The 21,373-nt window shown below is 59.0% G+C and overlaps 1 protein-coding gene across 15 annotated transcripts in view; it reads right to left on the minus strand.

The window, feature by feature from the left end:
• Positions 1-925: 925 nt before the first annotated feature.
• Positions 926-21,373, minus strand: part of RAP1GAP (RAP1 GTPase activating protein) — a 65,689-nt gene continuing 45,241 nt past the window's right edge. For 6 of the 15 annotated variants that reach the window (XM_053208560.1, XM_053208543.1, XM_053208540.1 and 3 more), the window contains 21 exons: positions 21,252-21,299; positions 20,286-20,324; positions 19,638-19,823; positions 17,388-17,491; positions 17,048-17,126; positions 16,636-16,689; positions 15,471-15,554; positions 15,164-15,264; positions 14,901-15,030; positions 13,700-13,855; positions 13,192-13,263; positions 12,462-12,548; positions 11,877-12,014; positions 9,866-9,997; positions 8,003-8,080; positions 6,989-7,098; positions 5,909-6,022; positions 4,242-4,365; positions 3,147-3,249; positions 2,698-2,801; positions 926-1,965 (listed from right to left, as the gene is read on the minus strand). In XM_053208560.1, coding sequence (XP_053064535.1) covers positions 1,462-1,965; positions 2,698-2,801; positions 3,147-3,249; positions 4,242-4,365; positions 5,909-6,022; positions 6,989-7,098; positions 8,003-8,080; positions 9,866-9,997; positions 11,877-12,014; positions 12,462-12,548; positions 13,192-13,263; positions 13,700-13,855; positions 14,901-15,030; positions 15,164-15,264; positions 15,471-15,554; positions 16,636-16,689; positions 17,048-17,126; positions 17,388-17,491; positions 19,638-19,823; positions 20,286-20,324; positions 21,252-21,299 — 2,547 coding nt within the window. In that variant the 3' untranslated portion in view covers positions 926-1,461. Of the gene's footprint in view, positions 1,966-2,378; positions 2,421-2,697; positions 2,833-3,146; positions 3,250-4,241; positions 4,366-5,908; positions 6,023-6,988; positions 7,099-8,002; positions 8,081-9,865; positions 9,998-11,876; positions 12,015-12,461; positions 12,549-13,191; positions 13,264-13,699; positions 13,856-14,900; positions 15,031-15,163; positions 15,265-15,470; positions 15,555-16,635; positions 16,690-17,047; positions 17,127-17,387; positions 17,492-19,637; positions 19,824-20,285; positions 20,325-21,251; positions 21,300-21,373 lie in introns of all 15 variants that reach the window. The other 9 variants (XM_053208517.1, XM_053208536.1, XR_008292802.1 and 6 more) reach the window with 8 other exon arrangements.

Raw genomic sequence — 21,373 nt, forward strand, 5'->3', positions numbered from 1 at the left:
CCCTCCCAGTTTCATATCCTCCATGGCTCCCCGCTGCCCTCAGCACAGACCCCTTGACCTGGCATTCAAGGCCATGTGGCCCCTGGCTTCATCTCTACCCTGTCCCCTTCCCATCACTCAGAACTGTTTGCTACCTTCCCAGTTCCAGACACTCTCCTCCATACCTCTGCACCTGCAGTTTCCTGCCCTAGGGACACCTTCCTAAGCCTTTCCAGGATGCTCGGTCACCACTGCTGCGGAGTCTTCCATGTCTCCCTCACCCAGCCTGGGCCCCGCCTTGTGCACATGCGCCCCCCCCCCCCCCCGCCCCCAACCCCGTGTCACTCAGTACCTTTGATTGTAACTGCCCTGCGCGGCTGAGCCCCCACCCCTGCCCCCATCAGTCCTGGTAAGCGATCCCTTGGCGCCCCCTGGTGGCCACATTGAGGAAATTCTTGGACTTCACTGAGCAAGAGAAAGGAGAGAGGGAAGCTGGTCTCTGAACACCCACTGTGAACCAGACGCTGTGCCAGGTATTTGATATACCCCGGCCCAGCGAACCCTCATCACAAACCCTTGGGAGAGGTACTACTGCTCCCATTTCACAGAAGTGGAAACTGAGGCTCAAGTTTCTCAAGGCCACCCAGCTAGTAAGAGATGGTCCGGGGACTCAAACCTAGGTCTGCCTGACTTCAGAGCTGTATTCTCCACCCCTCCCTCCCCCGCCTTGGAGAAGGGGAACAGGGTGGAGGGGAGGGCAGCACGGTGGAAAGGAAGCACGCCTGGTGGTCACAGCACCCGTGGTTTGACCGTGGAGGTGCCCCCAGAGCTTAGCAGCTCTGAAGGGTAGGGTGCAGGGGACAGGCAGGCTGGTGCCTCAGCACCACTGAGATCTGTCCGGAGTCGGGCGGGGCAGGGTTCACACAAAGCCAGGCCCAACTCGGGGTACAATAGCGATAAATAGAATTTATTTTGTACAACTGTTACCGACATACACACAGCCACGGGGGCTTCCAAAATGGGTGTTGGGGCCGGAAGGCTGGCCTTTGGCGTGGTGCCTAAAAAGTGTGGACAGACACACACAAGGATGTGGACTCACAGCAGCTGTGCCTGGCTGCCCCTCCGTGGGAGTTGGGTGGAGGGGTCACAAAGGCGAGGCCCATAACTCTAGGCCAGTGAGACCCCGCGACCTGGAGTGCCCAGAGCATGGGATGGCAGGGGTTAAGCTGGGTGCTGGCTGAGAAGCCAGGGAGGTCTCCCTCCCCCCTAAGGGGGTCACTTGTCTGTCACGTGGAGGCAGTGGCCAGGGCATCGGCAGATCTGTGGTAGAGCTTGAGGGTCCAGGAGGGGCAACAGGCAGAGCCAGCTCCCTGCCCCTCAGCCCACCTGGGGTCCCAGGGAGCCCAAGAAGCAAGGGAGGGCAATGGGGGCCCCTGGGAGGACAATCCCCCATTCTGGGGCAGGTGCATGGAATCACAGTCATCACTGACCTCTGAAATAATCTTGTCCACTGTAGCAGAGGCGCCCAGAGAAGGAGACTGACTTGCCCAAAGTCACACAGCAGAACCCACACTGGAAGCCAGGACTCGGGACTCCCAGCCCAGTGCCCATCCCACCACGTTTCACATCCCACCGCCTCTGCAACGGGCTCTGTGTACACCAAGATATCTCAATCCTGCCCTCCCGTCCTGCTCCCCCAGGGGTCCGGAGATGCACCCGGGTGTGACAAAGGGCCCGGAGCGGGGGCAAGCCAGGCCTGGAGTTCTGCTTCAACTGACCACTGCCTGTCCCAGCCTGGGGGGTGGGGATGATGCCAGCAGCTTCCCCCTCCTGGGTCCGGATGGCTCCGCCCCGCAGAGACAGTCCAGACAGGTGGCCAAGGCGGGGGCAGGGGACAGCCCACAGGCTGGTGCTGGCCGTGGGGGCAGAGGTCCTATCCACCTGGAGTTGACACTGCGTCTTCACCTTGTGCTTCTGCGGCCTCACCTGCAGGGTTAAGAGAGAGGAACACACCACGATGCGGGGAGACGGGAGAGGGAAGGGCCTGCCCCAGATCCAGGCTCTGGGTCTTTCCATCCCACTGGGGACCCTCCAGGCCCCTCCCTCCCGGCAACCACCTAGTCCCTTGCAGGCTCCCACCAAATCCTCCTGCTGACTCGTGGGCAGAGGTGCGGCAGCATTTATTAGCCCGGCTGCACAGAAAAGGAAACTGAGTTCCGGGGAGGGGCCGATGACCTGCCCAAGTCACCCGGCATTTAAGCAGCAGAGGATTCGAATCCAGGTACACAGCTCTCAGCCCAAGGAAGTGACAGAGGAACAGGAGGAGTCACCCCCCTCCTCCCCACTCCCACCCACTCCCACCCTCTCCCCCCAAACAAGAGCTGAGGACTGGGTCTGACCTGCTCAGTTCCACCTTCAGAGCTGGAGCCTGGCTAACAGCCCTGCACAGACAGAGTGGCAGCGAGGCAGGCGACAGGATAGGTGAAGACATGGGGCAGGAGACACAGGCAAGCAGAAGACACTGGTTGTGCCCAGGCCAGATGAGCCCAACCCCTCCTGGCCTCAGGGGGACCTCGTGGTCCAGCACCCACCCCTGGTCCCCTGGGACACCTGTCCCCTTCCCCCAACAGCTAACCCCCTCCTGGGTGAGTGTCCCCACAAGGCAGCCTCTAGGCTGGTCACATCCGCCCTGGCCAGCCCTCTGGCAGCTGCACATACCAGCTGGGGCGTGTGCTGCTCAGATGCCTCCAGCTGGATCTTGATCTCGGGACACGCAGGGTCCCCCGACTTGCTGGCGTCGGGATGGGGTGACCGGGAGGGTCCTGGGGAGGGGGGCAGGAGGGAGCCACCTCACTGGCCGCGGGGAGGCACCAAGGAGATGGACGCATGGATGGGCGGTAGGCACTGGTGCTCCGCGACCCTGCCCCACCCTTAACTCCCGTCTTTACCCACGCCTCTGTCATCCTCCGAGACCCTTCCAGAAGCCATGAGCCCTCAACCGTCTTAGGCCAGATAATGACCCACCCACTGTCCCCTATGTCAGGGGAAGTCCCGTCACACACCCACCACCGGGGGCATGAGAAGTCGTCTCGACCCTCTGTGCCTATCCCTGTCCCTCTCCTGCCACAAGAATGCCTTGGCAGGGGAAGCTGTCTGCGGCCTGGTACCTGGGGAGCTGCCCCCACTCGTGGTGCTGACACTATCCTCCAGCCACGTGCTATAGATGAAGGAGTCCCGCTTGTGGGGCGTCCCTGAGGACGAGACGCTCTCCTGGGGATGGGAGGAAAAGGGAGGTTAGCCCTTGTCCGTGGCACTGGCTTTGCTTCCCTCCCCTCTCCCAGCGTCCTCTGCCTGCTGCAACCCACACACCCTCACCCTTGTGCCCCTGCAAAGAGGATGGGGGCCCAGCAACGTCTGCCCCGGGGAGACCCAGAGGACAGAGTAGGAACAGGCACAGTCCCAGCCGTTACACCACACACCCCCACGCGTTCATTCAGCAAACATTCACTGATGTTCTCCTGGGCCAAACCACTGAGAGAAACCAGGCCTGGTTCCCGCCCTCAGACACTGAGGTCTAGGAGGCAAGACAGACTGTGAAGAACTATTACAATCCTAGAGTCTGAGCCCCATCGGGCAGGGCCGCGGTCTGCCCTGTTCCCTGCTGCACCTGCAGCACCTGGAACCGGGCCTGGCAAGGAACACGTGGCCGCTAAAGGTTTGATGAATGAAGAATGACACAAGGGTGCTAGGGGCAAAGCCCCAGGGGGGCCTGCGAGAACATTAAACGGGGGGGCGGGGGGTGGTTCCTAACCTACCCTGGGACTAGGCAGCTTTCAGAGGTGATGTGAGGCTGAGTCAAGAAGGATGAGTAGGAGTCAGTCGGACAGAGAGGGAAAGAGGAGGCAGGCAGAGTCTTCCAGACAGAGGAAATGGCAAGTGCAAAGGTCCAGAGGTGGGGTAAGCCTGGTATGTTGGAGGGACTGCAAAGGAGCGCAGATCGGCCGAAGTGGTGAGAGATGCAGGGGTAGGGAGGGACCAGATCTTCAACGGTCTCAGAGATTGGGTGCTCTGTGGGCAACACTGGGGAGCCATGGAAGGCTTTACAGTAAGGGAGGGTTAGTCTGCATTGCTCCTTTGGACTGGGTCCCCTGATCTCATCTCAGTCACACCCAAGCTCATGTTTCTGCCTGCAGCATCTACGGGGACCAAAGAGCCCCCCCTCCGGGCCACTGTAGAGCGCCAACGTTCCCTGGGCCTCTCACCAGGCCTGTGTCATCCGCGTCCACACCCTCGGTCTCCTCCACCACGCTGGCGAAGCTGCTGGCACTGGACGAGGAGCGGGAGAAGTCCTTCAGCACTTCGGCTCTCTGGGCTGCCGTCTCCGCTCTGCCAGACAGCACCCCGTGAGCCCACGTCTGCTCTGGGCTCCTCCTGAGCCAGACCCCGGTTCCCTGCCCCGGGAGGCCCAGCCTGCAGCCAGCCAAGTACCTCTGTGCCCCCCATGACGGCTGCCTAGGCCTCTGAGGCTCCCCACCACCACTGTCCTTCCTAATTCATGGATCTGAGCATGCCCCTCCCCTGTACAAAGCCCTCTCGTGGCTCCCCGTTGTCCCAGATACAGTCTAATTTCCCTGGCTTGGTATTCAGTAATAATAGTAACTATTAACAATAAAACTATGGTCTAGTGCATGCTTGACTGGGCCAGGCACTGTTTCAAGTGCCTTTGCCCGAGTGGTCTCATTGCTATCATTATGAGACCCGCTCTGCAGATGAGGAAACACTGAGGAAACACCGTTCAGAGAGGGTGGGTGCCCAGCCCAAGGTCACCCAGCCATAGGTGGGAGAAAGGGGCTTGGACCCAGGCCTTCCAACGCCACACTCTACTCTCAACCCTCTCAGTTTTGCTCCAGGCCCAGGACTTTGTGTCTCCCGCCTGGAGTCTCACTCCTTCCCTCCAGTCCCAAAAAGCAAATTCATCTTTCAAACCTCAGCCAAGGTTTTGAAGCGTCTCCTCCCTGATTCCTCCTCTCAAGGTGGGAATAGACCTCCTCACTCTGGGTGTGCGAGCCCTGTCTCTCCCTGTCCCTGCCATCCATTCCTGCTTCTCTGTTTACCTGCCTGCCTCTTCAGCAGAGCACAGTTCTCTAGAGCCACAGCGTTGAAGGGAGGGGTGGCCCCTCCTGCGTCCGTTCTTCCCCACCCCACCTCTTCACATCGTACCCACAGTCAGGTTCGAAAGTCTCACTCCTCTTAACTAAAATCCCAAAGGCTCTTTCCTGGCCCCACTTAGAGTAAAGCGCAAAGTTCTCAATATGGCTTCCAAAGCCTGGATCTAGCCCCTGCCCACCTTGCTGACCTCATCTCCGACATCACCCCGCACAATGTCTGCCGGGGCCCAGCTCCTCGCTCACTGAGCTCCAACCATACCACCCTTCTTTCAATCCTTCAAGCACGCCTCAGGGCCTTTGTGCTTGCTGTGCTTCTCTTCCTTCTGCCATGCCAGTCCTAGCAGGGCTGGCTCTTCAATGAGCTCTCAATTTAAGCCTCCCCCATATCTGGATGTCTTCCCTGAGCACCACCTACCCCCCGCCCACCTGATCATTCCCCACTGCACCCCCAGCTTTGTTGTTCTCTTGTGGCACCGTCTAGAAATAGTTCATCAGGTCATGCTACTCTGGACTGTCAGCTCCACGAGGCAGGGGTTGTGTGTGCCCAGCTCACTGCTGGACCTGGAGCCTGGCATGGGGCCCGGCACGAATGAAGCTCTCAGTGGGTATAGGTACGTGTCAACGGAGGGCCTGCCAGAGTACCCAGGACCCCCTGACGCCCTGGTGTGGCAGCACCAATGCTCCCAGGCAGCCCCAGGCCCACGCAGGGACTGGAAAGGGTGAATCCGAGCCCCCTGGCTCGGCGTGCCCCAAACCCCAACCTGTTCTTGGTCGTGGGCATCTCTGGGGAGCTCTGAGTGGATGAGTTCTCCGACTTGGGCTCTTGTGAGACGTGCCCGCTGTCTGGGGTCTTCTGGCCGGCGGGGGGACTCTCCCTGCGGGGCACACGGGGGCAGCGGGGGGATTCAGCACCAGGCCTGGCACCAAGGGTAGAACGAGGCCCAGGTGGTGAGAGAAGGTCACGGGCGCCTCCTGCCTCGTCCCCGCACCCTAGATCCTCAGGGGCCAACCCCAGAGCAGTCCCTGCAGCTCCCTGGCTGGCCCGGCCGGCGAGAGGAACAGGCAGTGATGGAGTGCCCACGTAAGACAGCACCCTCCTTATCCCTGGTACGGATAAGGAAACTGGAGTCCAGAGATGGGAAGGAATCCGTCCAGGGACGCACAGCTAGGACATGGCAAAGCCAAGGCTTAAATCCAGGGTTCACAGGATTCTGGGCTCTCGTGGCCGTGAGGACGGCACCACCTCCGCTCTGGGGGGCTCAGCGCACCTGCCCTGCTTCATGCGCTCTACACCATACCTCTGCCGCAGCCCCCGGTTGTTGCTCATGTGCTTGTCCTCATTTTCCAGATTGGGACAGTGGGGCTCAGAGAGGTACGGTGACTTTTCCAGGGTCACACAGCCCCAGTGTGGTAGAGACAGGACTCACATTCAGGAACTATCCTCCGCTTCCCAGGGGCTGTTCCGCTGCTCGTATGGCGTGCTGCCTGCACCCTGCCCGCACAGACGCATCCGCAGACCCCCACAGACCAGGCCGTAAATCCCGGCTCTGCCTCTCCCGGGTTGCGTGACCTGGGCAGGCAACTCCCGAGCCCTCTCCCCTACAGCATCTTGACATGCAAGGTGTGACCCCCTGGGGAGCCACCAGAACCGCTGAACCGATGAAGGCATCTCACGTTAGGTGACGAGCTGGCCCTGGGGCCTGACACACAGCAGGCACCTGACTGTCCCCAGAAAGGGACAGGGAGCAGAAGAGTGGGCACTCCCTCCTGCCTGCGTACCTTTGCCACAGCACGGGGGTCAGGGAAGGGGCTGGGGGTGACAGGGGACCCATCCCACCCACCTTTTCTCCTGCACTTCCTGTATATTCTCGATCCCGATGGCGCTGCTGCGGCGAGAGCCAAACGGGCCCGACTTCTTCCTCGTGGGGCTCTTCCCAGGGACGATCAGTGACTGCAGGGAAAGGGCCCAACTCAGTGCCCACCTGCCCTGGGAGAGCCACTGTCCCCCACATACCACTTGGGGCCCTGCTGCCCCAGGCCCTGAAGCAGAGGCAGTGAACAAGAAAGAATGAGAGGAATGCCCATCTCCAGAGACAGCCCTTCAAGTTAACAGAGAGGGAAGCAGGCCTGGTGAGGGCGAGGGCGCTCGAGATCACATAGCAGGGCAGCGCCTGGAACCACATCCCAGGCCGAGTCCTCAGAATGGCTACCGGCTCTCGGCCCCTCAGGGGTATCATGGGACCTGAAGCCTCAGGGCAGCGGGGAGACAGTGGATGTAGCAACATAAACCCCTGCCCCACCTCGGAATCTCCAAACTGGCTGGGGGAGATTCGGGCCCAGCAGTTGCAAGATACCTTCCCTCCCCCAGTTTCTAACCACACGAGGGGGGGATGCCCCAGGCACCAGAAGCATGCCCCAGCTTCTCTGGGGAGGCGGGAAGGCGGGCCCCAGGGAGGCACGGAGGGGCAGGAAACCCTAGGCCAGTTCATGGTGCGGAGGGGGAATCAGGGCAGAGGAGAGGGATGGAGGTCCATGCAGAACTGGCGATATTGGGGGACGTGCGGCTGGGCATAGGGTCTTTGGGCACCAGATTCTGGCAGGGACTGGGTGAGGGTCCCCAGGGCCAGGGCAGGGCCAGAAGCCCCTGGTGGGGGGCGCTGGCTCTGACACAGGTACCAGGCCCCAAAGCAGGTGCTGAGTGCCATCAGAGCTGCCGGCACCCCATCCTGCACACCCCCGGGCCCAGCCCGGGGGAAGGGGGGGGCAACGTCCCCAATATGGCCTCCGTCCTGAGAGCGAGCAGAGAACAGCACGTGCAGGCAGCCTCCAGAGCCGGCGGCCCCGCGGACGACAACCTCTTCCACCGTTCCTATGCCTATGGCACTGCCCCGGCGTCCGAATCTACTCGCGCTTTTCCCAGGAATAAGCAATGACTGGCAAGCAGCAGAGGGCGGGGGCAGAGAGAGACAGACAGACAGACATGGAGAAAGACAGAGAGAGATTGAGATGGGGTTGACAGAGAGGGACACGGCCAGGAAGGGGCGGCACAGCGGACGGGGGAAAGATTGGCCAATAGACAGAGACACAGGTAGGGACATGTGGGGGAACACACAGAGGTCACAGAGTGAAAGACAGACCGAGAGACAGAGATGGAAAGAACGGGGAGGCAGAAAGGAGGAAGCAGGGAGAGAAAAGTGTGGGGAAAGAGGAAGAAGAGGAGGAGGACGAAGGTGTCAGTGGGGGGAGCAGGAGGGAAAGAAAGAGAAGGGAAACCAGGGAAAATGCAGACGGTAGAAGGAAAAGGAAACAGCAGGAGAGAAGAGAGTTGTACAAAAAACAAAAACAGAAATGGGTCTGGTTACTGCCATGGTGGGTGCTGCTGGCCTGGCCCGGCCCCGGGGCCCCTTCTACAGCACCCACAGGAGGCTAGGCCACTCGGCGGGAAGGGAGGGGGTGGGCCCGCTTCTCCAGTGACAGTGGGCTTGGTGACTGCAGGACGGCAGAGGTCCCGCCTTGTTCCCCGGGCCGGGCCAGACCATGGGGCAGGGGTGGCTGGGGGGTTGGGGGGTGGGGAATCTCCTGCCATGTGACACGGCCTTACAGCACTGAGCACAGGGCTTGGCATGCAGCATACAGCGATAAAGGACAGAAGTAAGGACGGACAGATCAGTGGAAGAAAGATGGACGGACAAGGAGGAGCAGAGTTGCATGTGCAATGCCAGGGGTGGCCACTAGGCGGCGGAAAGCCGATGAGCCCACAGCCGAAGGCCTCACCCACCCCGTGCGCCCAGCACCCCCGCTCAGTGTTAGCAGCAGAATCCCACAGAGGCTGGCAGACAGGAAGTAATCACACAGCAGGTGCTCACACAGAAGCCCAGTTCCTGACACACAATAGGGAGCCACAACCACAGAGGCCCTGACACACAGTAGGTGCTGACACAGCAGTCTAGGGCCAGGGACACAGAAATAGATGCTCACAGAATAAATGCTCACACCACACAGCTCACTTCCTGGCACAGAGCGCAGATTCACTGATATCCAGGGCTTGGCACATATTGTGTGCTCAGTCAGGAGTTCATCTCCTGACATACGCTGGGTTCTCACAGAATAACCCAGGGCTGGGCATACAGTAGATACTTACAGAGTCGATGCCCGCACAGCAGCCCGGGACCTGACACACAGTAGGTGCTCATGGAAACTCAGGGCGGGCCCACAGTAGATGCTCACACAGGACACGTCCACACGGCAACCCAGGTCCTGACACAGTAGGTGCTCACATAGCAGCCCAAGTCCCAACACACAGGAGGCACCCACCAGCATCTCAGAGCCAGGCACACAGCAGGTGCTCACACAGAAATCCAGGTCCTGACACACAGTAGATGCTCCCGGCAACTCAAGGCTTGACATTAGGTGCCCACAAAGCAGCCCGATTCCCAGCACATGATAGACAGTAGGTGCTCGATAAAGAGTGTCAGATAGAGAGAGCCCCAGAGCTGACCCACAGAAAGCCACCTGAATAAGGGGCCAGGAGGAGGGAAGGGGGCTGCAGGCTCTGTGCACCCCAGTGTCATGGCCCGGACATTGGACCCCCATGGAGAGCGGTGGCTAGACTGAGTCTAGAACCCAGGCTGGGCACTCAAATGCCAGGGCAATGGGAGGAGGCGGGGCCAGGCCTCGGAGGTCGGGGAGAGCGGAGGGCTACTGGGGGTGGCACTCACTATTCCAGCTGCCTTGGCCAGGTCAGGGTTGTTGGGGGCAAAGCTCCCGCTGTGGCTGGTAGACACGGTGTTGGGTTTCTTGTTGCTTAGTCCCATGGCATCCATGGACTGGCTGCGGCTCCGGATGACCCGCTGAGAAGGTGGGGTGGGAGTGGAGGCGGCACAGACTTCATGAGGTCCCACCCCCCCACAGAAACCCAGGAGCCCAGGCGTCTGGCCCCTCCCCACCAATGCCACTCCAGGGGACCCCCGGAAGTCCCTGCCTGTGAGGCCCCAGGAGAGGTGAGTCCACATGGTGCCTAAGGGCAGTTTGGGCCTCAGCTCTGCCACCAGCCTGCTGGGGGTTGTTGGGCAAGCCACTTCACCTCTCTGAGCCTCCCGGGACTCTCATGTGGCTGCTGTAAGGACTGCAGAAGATGCTGGGGCATGAGCCAGAGCACGCAGAGAGCCCTCCAGAAACCTCAGTTTCTTGCTTTTAGGGTCCTTTAGGGCTTCCTCTCCTTGCTTTTCTTTCCTCCTTCTCTCCTTTTCTTCCTTGCTTTTTTCAGCCAATCTACACTGAACATTTCCTATGGGGCCAGGTACTTTATTCTCATTTTCTCACTCAATGCACCCTACCAGGTGGGCATTATTATCATGCCCATTTTACAAATGAGATGAGCCTGGAACCCAGATGCCAAATCATATGCCCTTCACTGTGGGCTCTACGGCCTCTAAGAAATTCTTTGACCTAATCCGGCACCTACTAGATTTGAGACCACTGGAGCCCTCCCTCAAGAGCCCCCAGACCCATGTTCACCCCACCCATTCCTGGTCTCTGGTGGGCACAGGCAGGGCTCTCCTCAGGCCCCTTTCTCAAAGAAAGTCTGTTTGCCTAAGTCCAGGGCAGGCCCGGGCAGCTGGGCCAATCCCCTTAGGCAAACCCGCGTCTCCAGCTTTGTTGTCTGCCCTGGGGTGACAGTGAGGCCCAACCAGCCTGGCTGGGCACCCAGAGGATGGGCAGCCCCCCTCCTGGGAGCGGAGAAGGTGGCAAAGGAGCCACAGCCTGGGGACCTGCAGCTTGGGGGCGTCCAGGCCCTACGGGGGAAAGAGACACTCCCTCCTCCTCTCTCACTTTGGACAGCAGTTGCTGAGGTAGGTTGGCTTTTGAACTTACGTTGCACTAATCTAGCTGCTTTACAAATAATTCTCAACAGTTGTATGAAGTAAACGGCCATTGCTCTACCCAGTGGATAGAGAAACTGAGGCTCAGGGGTGCCTGGCTGGCTCAGCCGGAAGAGCATGCGACTCGATCTCAGGGTGGTGGGTTTGAGCCCCATGTTGAGTGCAGAGACTACTTAAACAAATACAACTTGAAAAAAAAGAAACGAAAGAAACTGAGGCTCAGAGGATGCTCAAGCTGGTAAGTGAACCCAGGCCGTCTGTACTCTTAACTCTAAGATAATGCGGAGACAGCCATGGTAGGTCACACAGGCCTAAGGTCATACAGGCCAGGTTCCTCTCCTACAGCCACTCAGTTCACAAATGGCATCTCAGACTTCTGTTTCTCTCCCTCAGTGAGGACGGAGACCTCCTCCTCCCTTCTCTGCCTGCTGACCTGGTAGCCACCACGAGAGGCACCAGAGGCACTTGGTTGCCGCTCAGAGGGCTCAAACCTTCGCGGAACTCCCAGGTAGACTCCACCCCCAAGCCTAGGCCCCGCCTCCAACCATTAACTCCTCCCAAGTCAGAGCCCCACCCTAAAGCCTAGGTCCGTCCTGAGGCTCGCTGTCACCTAGACTCTCGCTGTCACCCAGACTCCACGCCCAGGTACTTGCCACCTAGCTCCTAGCTCTTCTCACGTCTAACAACCCCACCCCCAGACTCCACCCAGAGCTCCGCCCCCACCCGACTCCACCCCCAATGCGAGCCGCCTCTAGCCGCCCCTCCAAGCCTCGTCCATAGTCCCACCCCCGACTCCACCCCAGCCAGGTCCCAGTTTCTCTGCCCCAGGTAGACCCTGGCCCTTCACCTTAAAAGACTCGAAGAATCCGCCGCCCCCGCCGCCATTCTCCATCTTGTCCTCGTCACCGCCCAGGCCCATCATGGACTGGCTGTGGATGTGCAGTTCCTCATAGAGCGTCTCCAGGAGGGCAGCCCGTGTCCGCTCCTGTGGGCCAGGTCGAGGCCATCAGGAGAGACCCCAGTGATTGGCCCTTGGTTCTACAATTCGAATCCTGACCACCTTCTCTGAGTCAGCAGGGAGTGGGCCTGGGCCCCGGGCCCCAGGAGCCCATGCTGGCTTCCCTGGGACCCCCACCTCGCAGCTCCAGCAGCGCTCAAGGCTGCTCATGTCCCAACCCACGGTCTGCCCCTTCCCTCATGGTGTGCTCTGTGCCAGCCTGCCCACCTGCGAGCACCTCCTGGGACATTCCTCACATACCCCTAGAAATGCCCTAATTCCTCTCCCTGGACCACAGCCCTGCTGCCCCTAAATCCACCCCACCCCAGACAGCTCTCCCAGAGGCCAAAGTCTGAACCTGGCATTTCCCTCCCCAGGGGCAGGGCTGAAATGCCAGGTTGCAGGCAGGGGTTCAGCCCAACAGCCCATCCTCACCTCCAGTTTGGCAAACTTCTCTGCCTTGTAGCAGGCATATTCAGCATTGATCAGCTTTGTCAGCAAAAACTCCTGGAACTCAGGCCCCTGGGAGCCCCCGAGCGTGGAGAGGAGAGAAAGGGCTCAGGTGAACACAGAGACAAGGGGCTGGAGCTCCTGAGCCGCACCCTGCTGGGGCCCTGGGACCATCCTCATCTCTCTCAGAAGGGGGCCTCCTTGGCCTCAGCCCCCCAGCCCAGGTACCTGTGAGGGCCCCCTAGGCCCTTCATGGTTGCCCACCCCTTGGAAGAGCAGACCTCACAGATGCAAGGGGCTGGCTGGGGTCTCCCACTGCCTCAGTCTGGGGGAGAAGTGAGGGGCCTGAAGCCAAGGCTCGAGGTGTGGCTTCTGAGAGATGAGAGAAATGTGTTGCCCCCTTCCCAAACATTTTAGAAGGAAGAAGACTGTAATTGTCAAAAAGATAATACAAGTTAGGAAGGGCCACAGAGCCTCTATGAGAAATCTAAAATAATGATGCAGATTGTTCCCTGACTTTATAAATAAAGATCACAGTGTGTATCCATCCGTGTGAATGAGAAGCCAGTCCCCGGTGACAGGGTTAGGGGAGCCCAGCTGCCCTGGCACACAGTGGGGCCTCAGGACCTCTTACAGCAGACTGTGCACCCCTCCTTCGGCCCCCACCCATTTTGTCCTACTCTGTCCATGACTGGGGCTGGGGGCTGCCCCTCACCTTCCTGAACACAGCAGGGTCCGGGAGGGGGGGCCCAAAGAAGGGCACGTCGTCTCTAGCGGTGACAGAGACCTGGAAGGGAGAGCAGCAGTCTCTGTGGAGTCCCCACCCCAGCCAGAGACCCCTAATTCATCCCTGGCCTGCCCCCTGCTGGGGAAGGTTCAGTGACTGCAGACTGGGTGAGTGAACCCCAGGATTTCAGCTCCTCCACCCTTGGTCCTGAATTTGAATGGTGAGAAAGGGTGGAGGCTCTCAGAGGTCACAGAGGATAGGGAAGGCCTAGGAGGCTAAAGGGTAGAGCAGGGCAACCAGCTCCTTTGAGGCGGGAAAATTGGGGGAGCAGGGAGGGTGGGATGGGAATCCCCCATCAACAGAGCAAGGGGGGTGCTCAGAGCCCTCTGGACAGTCCCCCTATTTACAGGTGGGAAGACTGAGGCTCAGAGAGGTCTCAGAGTGACTCAGGGAGGGGCTGTGGCTGAGAGCCCTGGGAAGCTCCACGATCACCCACCTTGTAGAGCGGGCCATCGGGCCCCCCGCCCTCGGCCTGCACCACCACATAGGCATGCAGGAAGTTGGATGCGATCATGTCAGGCACAAAGGGTGTGTTCTCATCCTGGAAGACTACAGCGACAATGTCGTTCCCGATGTGCCGCTTCCGCTGCAACTGAGCACAGGGCCACAGGCCTTCACAAGCTGGCCGGAGAGGGGCTCCCTGGGCACAGGGGAGGGTGCCCGCAGGAGTGTGGGAGGGCTTGGGGTAGGCAGAAGGGCACGTCTAAGAATTTGCTTCCCCTCAACACAAGGTCGTGAAAAACTTGTTTCAAAATTATTTTAGTTTGCTTGGAATCCCGAGACAGATGAGGAAACTGAGGCCAAGAGAGCAGTGACTTGCGAGGCCCTGCGGTGAGTCAGAGGACTCGAACAAACTCAGGGCTCCTGGTCCCCAGGCTCTACCTCCCAGCCCTTCTCCTAAATGCCCCACACATGGCCTCTCATGAGCAAACGGGTTCCGCTCGGTATACACTCATGTTGCTGAGATGAACGGAGGATCTTCTTAGAAGAAAATCAAAAGACACTAAAAACAAGTATTTCCATTTTTCTCACATTACCCTTTTATCCCCCTGGGGTGGGGGCACGGAGGAAGGTAGACAGCCCTGCAGGCAGCCTAGGACAGGAGTTCAGCTCCCAGAATATGCCCCACACTTCCTTGCCTCCAGGCCTCTGAAGAAGGTGGAAGCCATTTTCTCCACCTGGAACATTCCCCCTCCTTCTCCCAGCAACTTTGCAGGCTAAAAATCACTTTATCTGGAAAGCTTTTCTTGACTCCCACCTCTGCCACGTTTAAGTGCCCCCATGTCACCCCACAATGCCCCTTCCCCCCGTAAAAATACTAATTCACATTTATGGAGCTCTTGATATGTACCAGAGACTGTTCTAGCCACTCTAGATGCATCCCGTCTTATGCTCACCTATGAGGTAGGTGCCATTATCATCCCCATCTCATGGATGTGGAAACTGAGGCTTTCCCAACACTGTAGCAGCTTGTCACCCTGCCCCAGCTAGAGCCCACGAGTTGGGAGAATGGATCATTTCCATCTCTATATCCCAGGGCCCCCTGAACCTGGTGTGGTGAACACTGAACAGACAGGTAGATGCGAGGGACAGGAGGACAGGTGGGAAGCAGGTGGGGGGGGGGGTGCCCAGGCTACCTGCTGGGCGTCCCCTTCTGTGTAGGGCAGCTTGGTGGACACGTGAAACATGATCTCCTTGTTGCGGAAGTTGCAGTACACAGACTCGGTCCCCGTCTGCCCGTGGGTCACGTCCAGGCCTCCTCGGAACCTGCCCCGGCCCCCCCCAGGCCATGGCTCAGTCTCCAGCCCCAGCCAGGCCTCTGTGGGGCCAGGACAGGGGCTCCCTCCCTGCCCGAGGGCACGGGTCCAATTAATCGATGCTTGTCCCGCCTAACGCTCACCCTTTAAAGTCCTGCAGTTTGACCTTCTGGCCGAGAAATTCAAGAAACTCCACGAAGGCAGGGCTCTCCTCATTGGTGCTGAAGAGCTCTTCCTCGGAGGTCTGGGGACACATGGGGAACTGAGGTCACCGAGCTAGCGCTGCTAAGCAGCTGCTGTCCCTCCCCCCACCTGCACCCAGAGAAGGCTGGGAGCCTCTCGCACCCCACCCCCAGGTCCTGGGAAACGGAGTCCCTGGGCAGGTGCTCCCAGTGGCAACACATCCACAGCCAGGCGGGTCGGAGGGCAGGGAGGAGAAGGTGAGCGCACCTGCCCCAGCTTCTGATAAATGACTCCAAACTTGAAGTTATTGCTGATAACATGCTCATCAAAGGTGACGATGAGGCGGGAAGCCTGGGGGGAGAGGGTGATGGGTGAAATAGGCCGCTTTTTTAAGTTGCCATTTGTTGCTCTTTGTGCCAAGCACTGTGCCGCGAAGTTTACCTGTGTCATCTCATTCAGTCTTTAGGACAAGCCCACGAGGGAGACAATGCTGCTGTCCCCATTTCCCAAAGGAAGAAACCAAGGTTCAGAGAGCTTAAGTAACTTGTAACTTGCCTAAGGTCAACTGCTGACAAGTGGCAGCACTGGGACTTGAACTCATGTCCAAAGCATAAGCTCACTGCTCCTGAGTGTTGCCCACAGGCCCCCTGCCCTATTCCATCCACTCTGTAACATCTAACTTGTTCCTTGGCTCCTCTGTAAACCCACAGCGTCATTCTAGAATGAGCCAAGTCTCACCAACTTGAGTGGAGCCTTGAGAAGTAGCCCCTTCCCTCACGTTGGGCCTCAGTTTCCTCTTTTGTACCCAAGAGGTAACGTCTGATTTCTGAGGCCCCTTCCTTTGGGGGACCTCTCCTGGACCCCACCACCCCTCTCCTCACTCCAGAATTCAGTCAGAGCCACAAGGGCTTACATGCCTTTCGGGGCCACCTTTTCCGGGAAGCACCCCTGACTCACTGAAGACAAGCCACCATCCCTTCCCCACATGGTCATAGCACCTCAAACCCAGCACAAGAGCTGGGAGCGTGGCTGCTGTCTACGGGGCAGCATTTACAGAGGTGCCTGTGTTATTATTCCCCCTCCCCTTTTCCCCTTGGGTCAGAAGGCAAGGCCAGTGGAGTCCCCTGGCTCAGGAACACTGACTGCCTTGGGAGGGTCCCCAAATGGCATTGAGAGTAAGGCCGGCCTCCAAGGCGGACAATACCAAGTTTGAAGGCAGGCCTCCTTTATCCACTGTGCATCGCTGGATAAGACACAGAACAGTTCTGAGCCTCTGCTTCCTCTTCTGCAGACTGGTGACTTTGCAGCATTGTTGTGAGGGTTAACTGAGAGGACTTACGGGAGACACCCGGTACACGACAGGTGCCCAATAAACGCCCAGTTCCCTCGTTCCCTACCCACCCCAGTGAGCAGGGCCCAGATGCAGCCATACCTTGGGGTAGAGCACAGGGTAGAATCGATCCACATTCACATCTTCACACACCAGCTGCAGGAAGAGAGAAGGGAGAAGCTGAGGCTGGGGCCTCAGGGCCTCCCTGGCCACCGGCCGCGCGGGCTGGAGAGGACAGCAGCAGAAAGGAGAGGGAACAAGGGAGTTTGCAGCAGGACTAGGGGCTCGCTGTTGCTCAGAATGGGGTCTCCTGTATCCAAAGGTGCTCTAAAGTGACCCAAAAGCATCGGACAGGGGACAGGAGCCCAGAACACATGGCAGCATGCCAACGTCATGGGACACGTGAGAGGTGGGACCTTGGAGACAGGGCTGCAGCACACAGGGCTGGGATGTGGGGCTACAGATGACAGCGTGCCAGCTATGTGCCCACCTAGGGTGCCCAAAGACGCCTCACCTTTGCCATCTGGACCACATTGGGGAACTCAGTGAGGCAGGAGATGGGGATGACATCATGGTGTGTCCGGCACTTGGTCCTGGGAGGAGAAAGCCCGCGCTGAGGGGCGAGGCAGTGGGAAGGAGAGATGGAAGGCCCTCCACACACAATAGGGGCAGAGGGGACACACTCCAGGGAGGACCAGAGGTGACGATGGGGCCAGGCCTGGTTGGGGTGCTAACTTGCTGAGCAGCCTCAGGCAATTCCCTGCCCTCCCTGGGCCTTGGTTAGAAGAGTGGGCTCTTAGATGACAAGACCTCAGCCCCTGCTGCTGTCGCAGGGCCCCTCACCCCACCCTCACCTGAGCAGCAACCGCAGGTGCTCCTGGTCCCCGATGACCTCGTACTTGAGTGAGAAAACAAGGTGGCCCAGGGCAGTGTCCAGTGAGTAGTAATTGAAATGCTCCTGTGGTGGGAGGAGGGGGGGCGGACAGAGGGCAGAGCTGAGCTTGGGGCCTCCAGAAACCAGGCCAGAGAGCCAGCTCGCTCCCAGATGGGGGGCTTTCACCCAGCAGCTGGTGTCATGGCTAATGGCAGACTCTGCATCAGACGGATCTGCCTTCAAATCCTACCTCTGCCACCTGCCAGCTGGGGAGCCTGAGAAGGTCACCTCACCTCTCTGTGCCTCAGTTTCCCGTTCTGTAAAACGGGAGGCCAACTACCTCGTGGGATGGTGGCAGGGGCTGCAAGAGATAAACAGTCTAGCATAGAGTAGGCGTTCGGTGAAGGTTAGTTACTTTGGCTGTCGGGGTCCTCATCAAAGTCAGGACCACATTTGTACCTGCCTCTCTGTCTCCCAGCTCCTGCCCTTCTCGGGGCTGGGCACACAGTAGGTGCTCAATAAAAATACTCTGATTGATTGCTCAATTTGTGGCTCTCTGGCCCCTGAAGCCAGGGCTCGTGAGAAACAGGAAGTGAAACATCTCATGAACACACTGGGCGGCTCACCGGACAGGTTCCCACCCTCCTGCCTCACCTGGAGAAGCTACAGGGTTGGGAAGAAATCTTGCAGAAGGCCCGAGGGGAAGCTGTGGCAGGAACGGTACCCCCAGAGAGGAGCCCGGGGCTGGCACCTCCAGAGGGGGAAGTCCTCAAATCAAGGGCAGGCCAGGAGTGCCAAGATATTCCACCTCAGCCCGGCCCTGGGCTCCCCCTGCTGGCCCTGGCCCTGGCAGTGGGGCTGGCTCCCAGCCACACCCTAGGAGTCATCCTGGAAGTCAGTTCTGTTGAAACGTGAACACCTGTGCTCGGAGGGCAGGAAGAGAAGGAGGCAGGGGCAGGGGATGTGCCCCACAAATCCGCAGCTCTCGGGGACAGTCTGAGTGGGCCTGGAGCCAAGAGTCCCCCTCAGCCCTGCCTGGGGACAGAGTGGCGGAAACCCCCAAATGCTTGGCACCATCTGCAGAGAGGGAGTGGCAGATCCTTGGCAAAGAGGGCTGCGCTGAAGTCCTCGAGTCCTCTGAGCCAAGAGCATAAACCCTCCCGGCATGTCTTAAGGGAAGGTCAGCTGGAGGTAGGTCCAATTCCTGGCTCAGTAATTGTGTGACCTTGGCCAAGAACTTCACCTCTATGAGCCTCAGTTTCCTCTTCTGTAAAAACGAGAGCAATCCTGATCTCACAGAGTAACTATGAAAATGTAGTAATAGCTAACGTTAAGTACTTACTATGTGCCCGGCATGGTTCTCTATACTTCACATGTACTTTTGTTATCCTCATTTTTACAGATGAGGAAACGGGCTCAGGAAGGTCAAACGACTTGCCCAAGGTCACACCATCAATAAATGGAAGAGCCAAGATACACACGCAGGCCATGAGACTCCAGAACCCACACCCCACTCCACCAGCTGGGCTGGAGATGGACAGAGGTACAGCAGCTGGCATGGGGCCTGGCACGCACTAGATCCCAGCATGGGACCTCCCCTCCAGCTACCACAATCTCACCCGGTAACTTCTGCCTGGAGCACTGCTGGGTGACACTCTGACCAGTTGTTACTGGGCAGGATCCCTGCTCTGGGGCTGGAGACGGGGCAGGAGTTTGTGCCAAGCCAGGTCAGGCCATGACACTACACTAGTCTCCCAGCCCTGACCTCACGCTACCTGAGGGCAGGGCCCGGGTCTGTTTGGTTTGCTGCTGCACTCCTGGTGCCTAGAACACGGCTGGCACACAGCTGGTGCTCATTATTTTCTAACCTTGACTGAGCACTCACTCTATGTTGGACCCCATTCTAAATACCTTACAAGCATCGTTCTCATTAAAGCTGTGCAGCATCCCCCTGAGGTGGGTGTCATCACCCTCTCCGTGTTTATGGATGAGGAAACAGAGGCACGGGGAGGGTAAGTGACTTGCCCATTGTCCCACGTAGCAAGTGACAGAGCCAGGATCGTGCCGCGGTAGTCTCTGATGTTAACCACTATGCCATAATGTTTGTTGAATGAAAGCGTGAATCCACCACAAATGTTCCGGGACGTGGGACTCAGGACTACCACCCAGCCCCAGCCCTTGGGTTTGGCTCCCTCCCGGGCCCAGCCCCCAACACCAGCGGGCCACCCACCTTGCCAAGAAAGTGCTTCCGGTAGATGCGGGCTGTGGGGTTGCACTCGAGCTTCACCTTGGTCGTGGGTGACTGCAGCGGCTCTGTCTCCGGGATGCTGGTGATTTCGTGGTTGGTGCCTTCAATCCAGTAGCCCCCGAACTGGGGCAGCAGGATGAGGGGGAAAGGTCCTTCTCGCCCCAGGACCTGACGGAGGACTCAGCTGAGAGCCACCCACACTGCACCCTACCAGGCCCCGGGACACCCCCCAACTCAGACCCAGGGTCACTTCTGCCACGGCTTAGGAGAGCTAGGGAACAACCCAGAGCCCACGTGGACCCCAGGGCTTGCATCCACCCCCCCAGCGTACTTGCTCCAGCCCTTTCCCTCCTACTGCAGGCACAGACCCAGGCCACATGGAACCCCCTGTTCCAGTCTCCAAGAATGGGGACTTGGTTCGGGAAGGTAGAGCTGGGAGAATGACCTTGGCCAAGAGGCTGAAACGTCGGGATTAAAGGCCTAAGGGTTCACATGGACTCTAAAGACTTGGGCCAGTAAACTGAGGCCCCAGAGCCCATGGCAAGATCTATGGTCAGGCTCCTGGCAGGGAGGAGGACCTGAGAGTCCAGACTCAGGGTGAGGACGGGCTCAGGGGGTCCAGCCAGTTACCTCATGGACGCTCGGATAGGGAATGTAGTCCTCCTCTGTCTACAAAACACAAGCAGGCCAGAGACCCAGCTGGGGTGGGACCCTCACCCTTTACTTACTTCCAGTCTCCCAGAATGCTCCATTGCTCAGCCAGCCACCTGGGCTGGGAGTGTGGATGGGGCTGTGTCATCTCCCCAGGGCTTCCCAGGGGTGACCCCATGAGGCAGGGGCTGAGCAAGCTTAGCTCAGTGAGTGCTGGCAGTCTCCCCTGGGTGTCTCTCTGCCTGGGGAAAAGGAGGCTCACCGCCTCCCCAGAAGAAACCCAGGGACCAGTGATTCTCAGTGCATCAGAATGGCCCTTGAGGGCTCCTTAAACACGCACTGCTGTGCCCCATCCCGTTTCCCAGGGTCTAGGTGGGGCCCAAGAATTTACATTGTAATAAGCTTCCAGGTAATGCTGTTGCTGCTGGTTCAAGGACCACACTTTGAGAACCCTGCTCTGAACAACGAAACAGGCATATGCTCACAAGCCCCCTCCTCAACCCTCACCTTGAAGCCCTGGGCGTCCCCCTGTTCCCTCCCAGGCCAGCCACCAGTCTTCTTGGATTGCTGAGGTCCCAAATCCAGCATAGAACCACATGCCTATCTGGAGGGGATGTGCAACTCCCACCCCAAGAAAATTCTGAGTCTAAACAAGAGCCTCCCTGCATCTCCTTCCATCCCCCCCCTCCTCTCAGTCTCCTGGCAGCAGGCTGGGGGGCAACCAGGCCACTCCTCCCATCTCCTCCTCTCCTCCCCTCCCCATCTGCCTTCCCAGGCAGAAGCCTCCTGGGTCCTGGGTTTGAGTCTTCCTGTAACTGCTGATCACGATTGGCGAGAGAGTCTCCCCAACCCCTCCAGGTCCCAAGGCCTTTGGAGAGACTGTTCGGGAAACAGCACAGGCAGACGGCCACAGAAGGGTAGGGTGGGGCCACGGTTCCAACCTACTTTGAGGGGTGGTGGGAAGGAGCATCGTTGTTCATCCATCCTGCTTCCCTGCAAAGAGAAGGTAACACGTCCCGTTACACCGCCCCCCCATGCCTGTTGCCAGCGCTCCCATGGGAGGTTCA

This window comes from Acinonyx jubatus, chromosome C1, assembly GCF_027475565.1.
Source record: "Acinonyx jubatus isolate Ajub_Pintada_27869175 chromosome C1, VMU_Ajub_asm_v1.0, whole genome shotgun sequence".
Lineage (NCBI taxonomy): Eukaryota > Metazoa > Chordata > Mammalia > Carnivora > Felidae > Acinonyx > Acinonyx jubatus.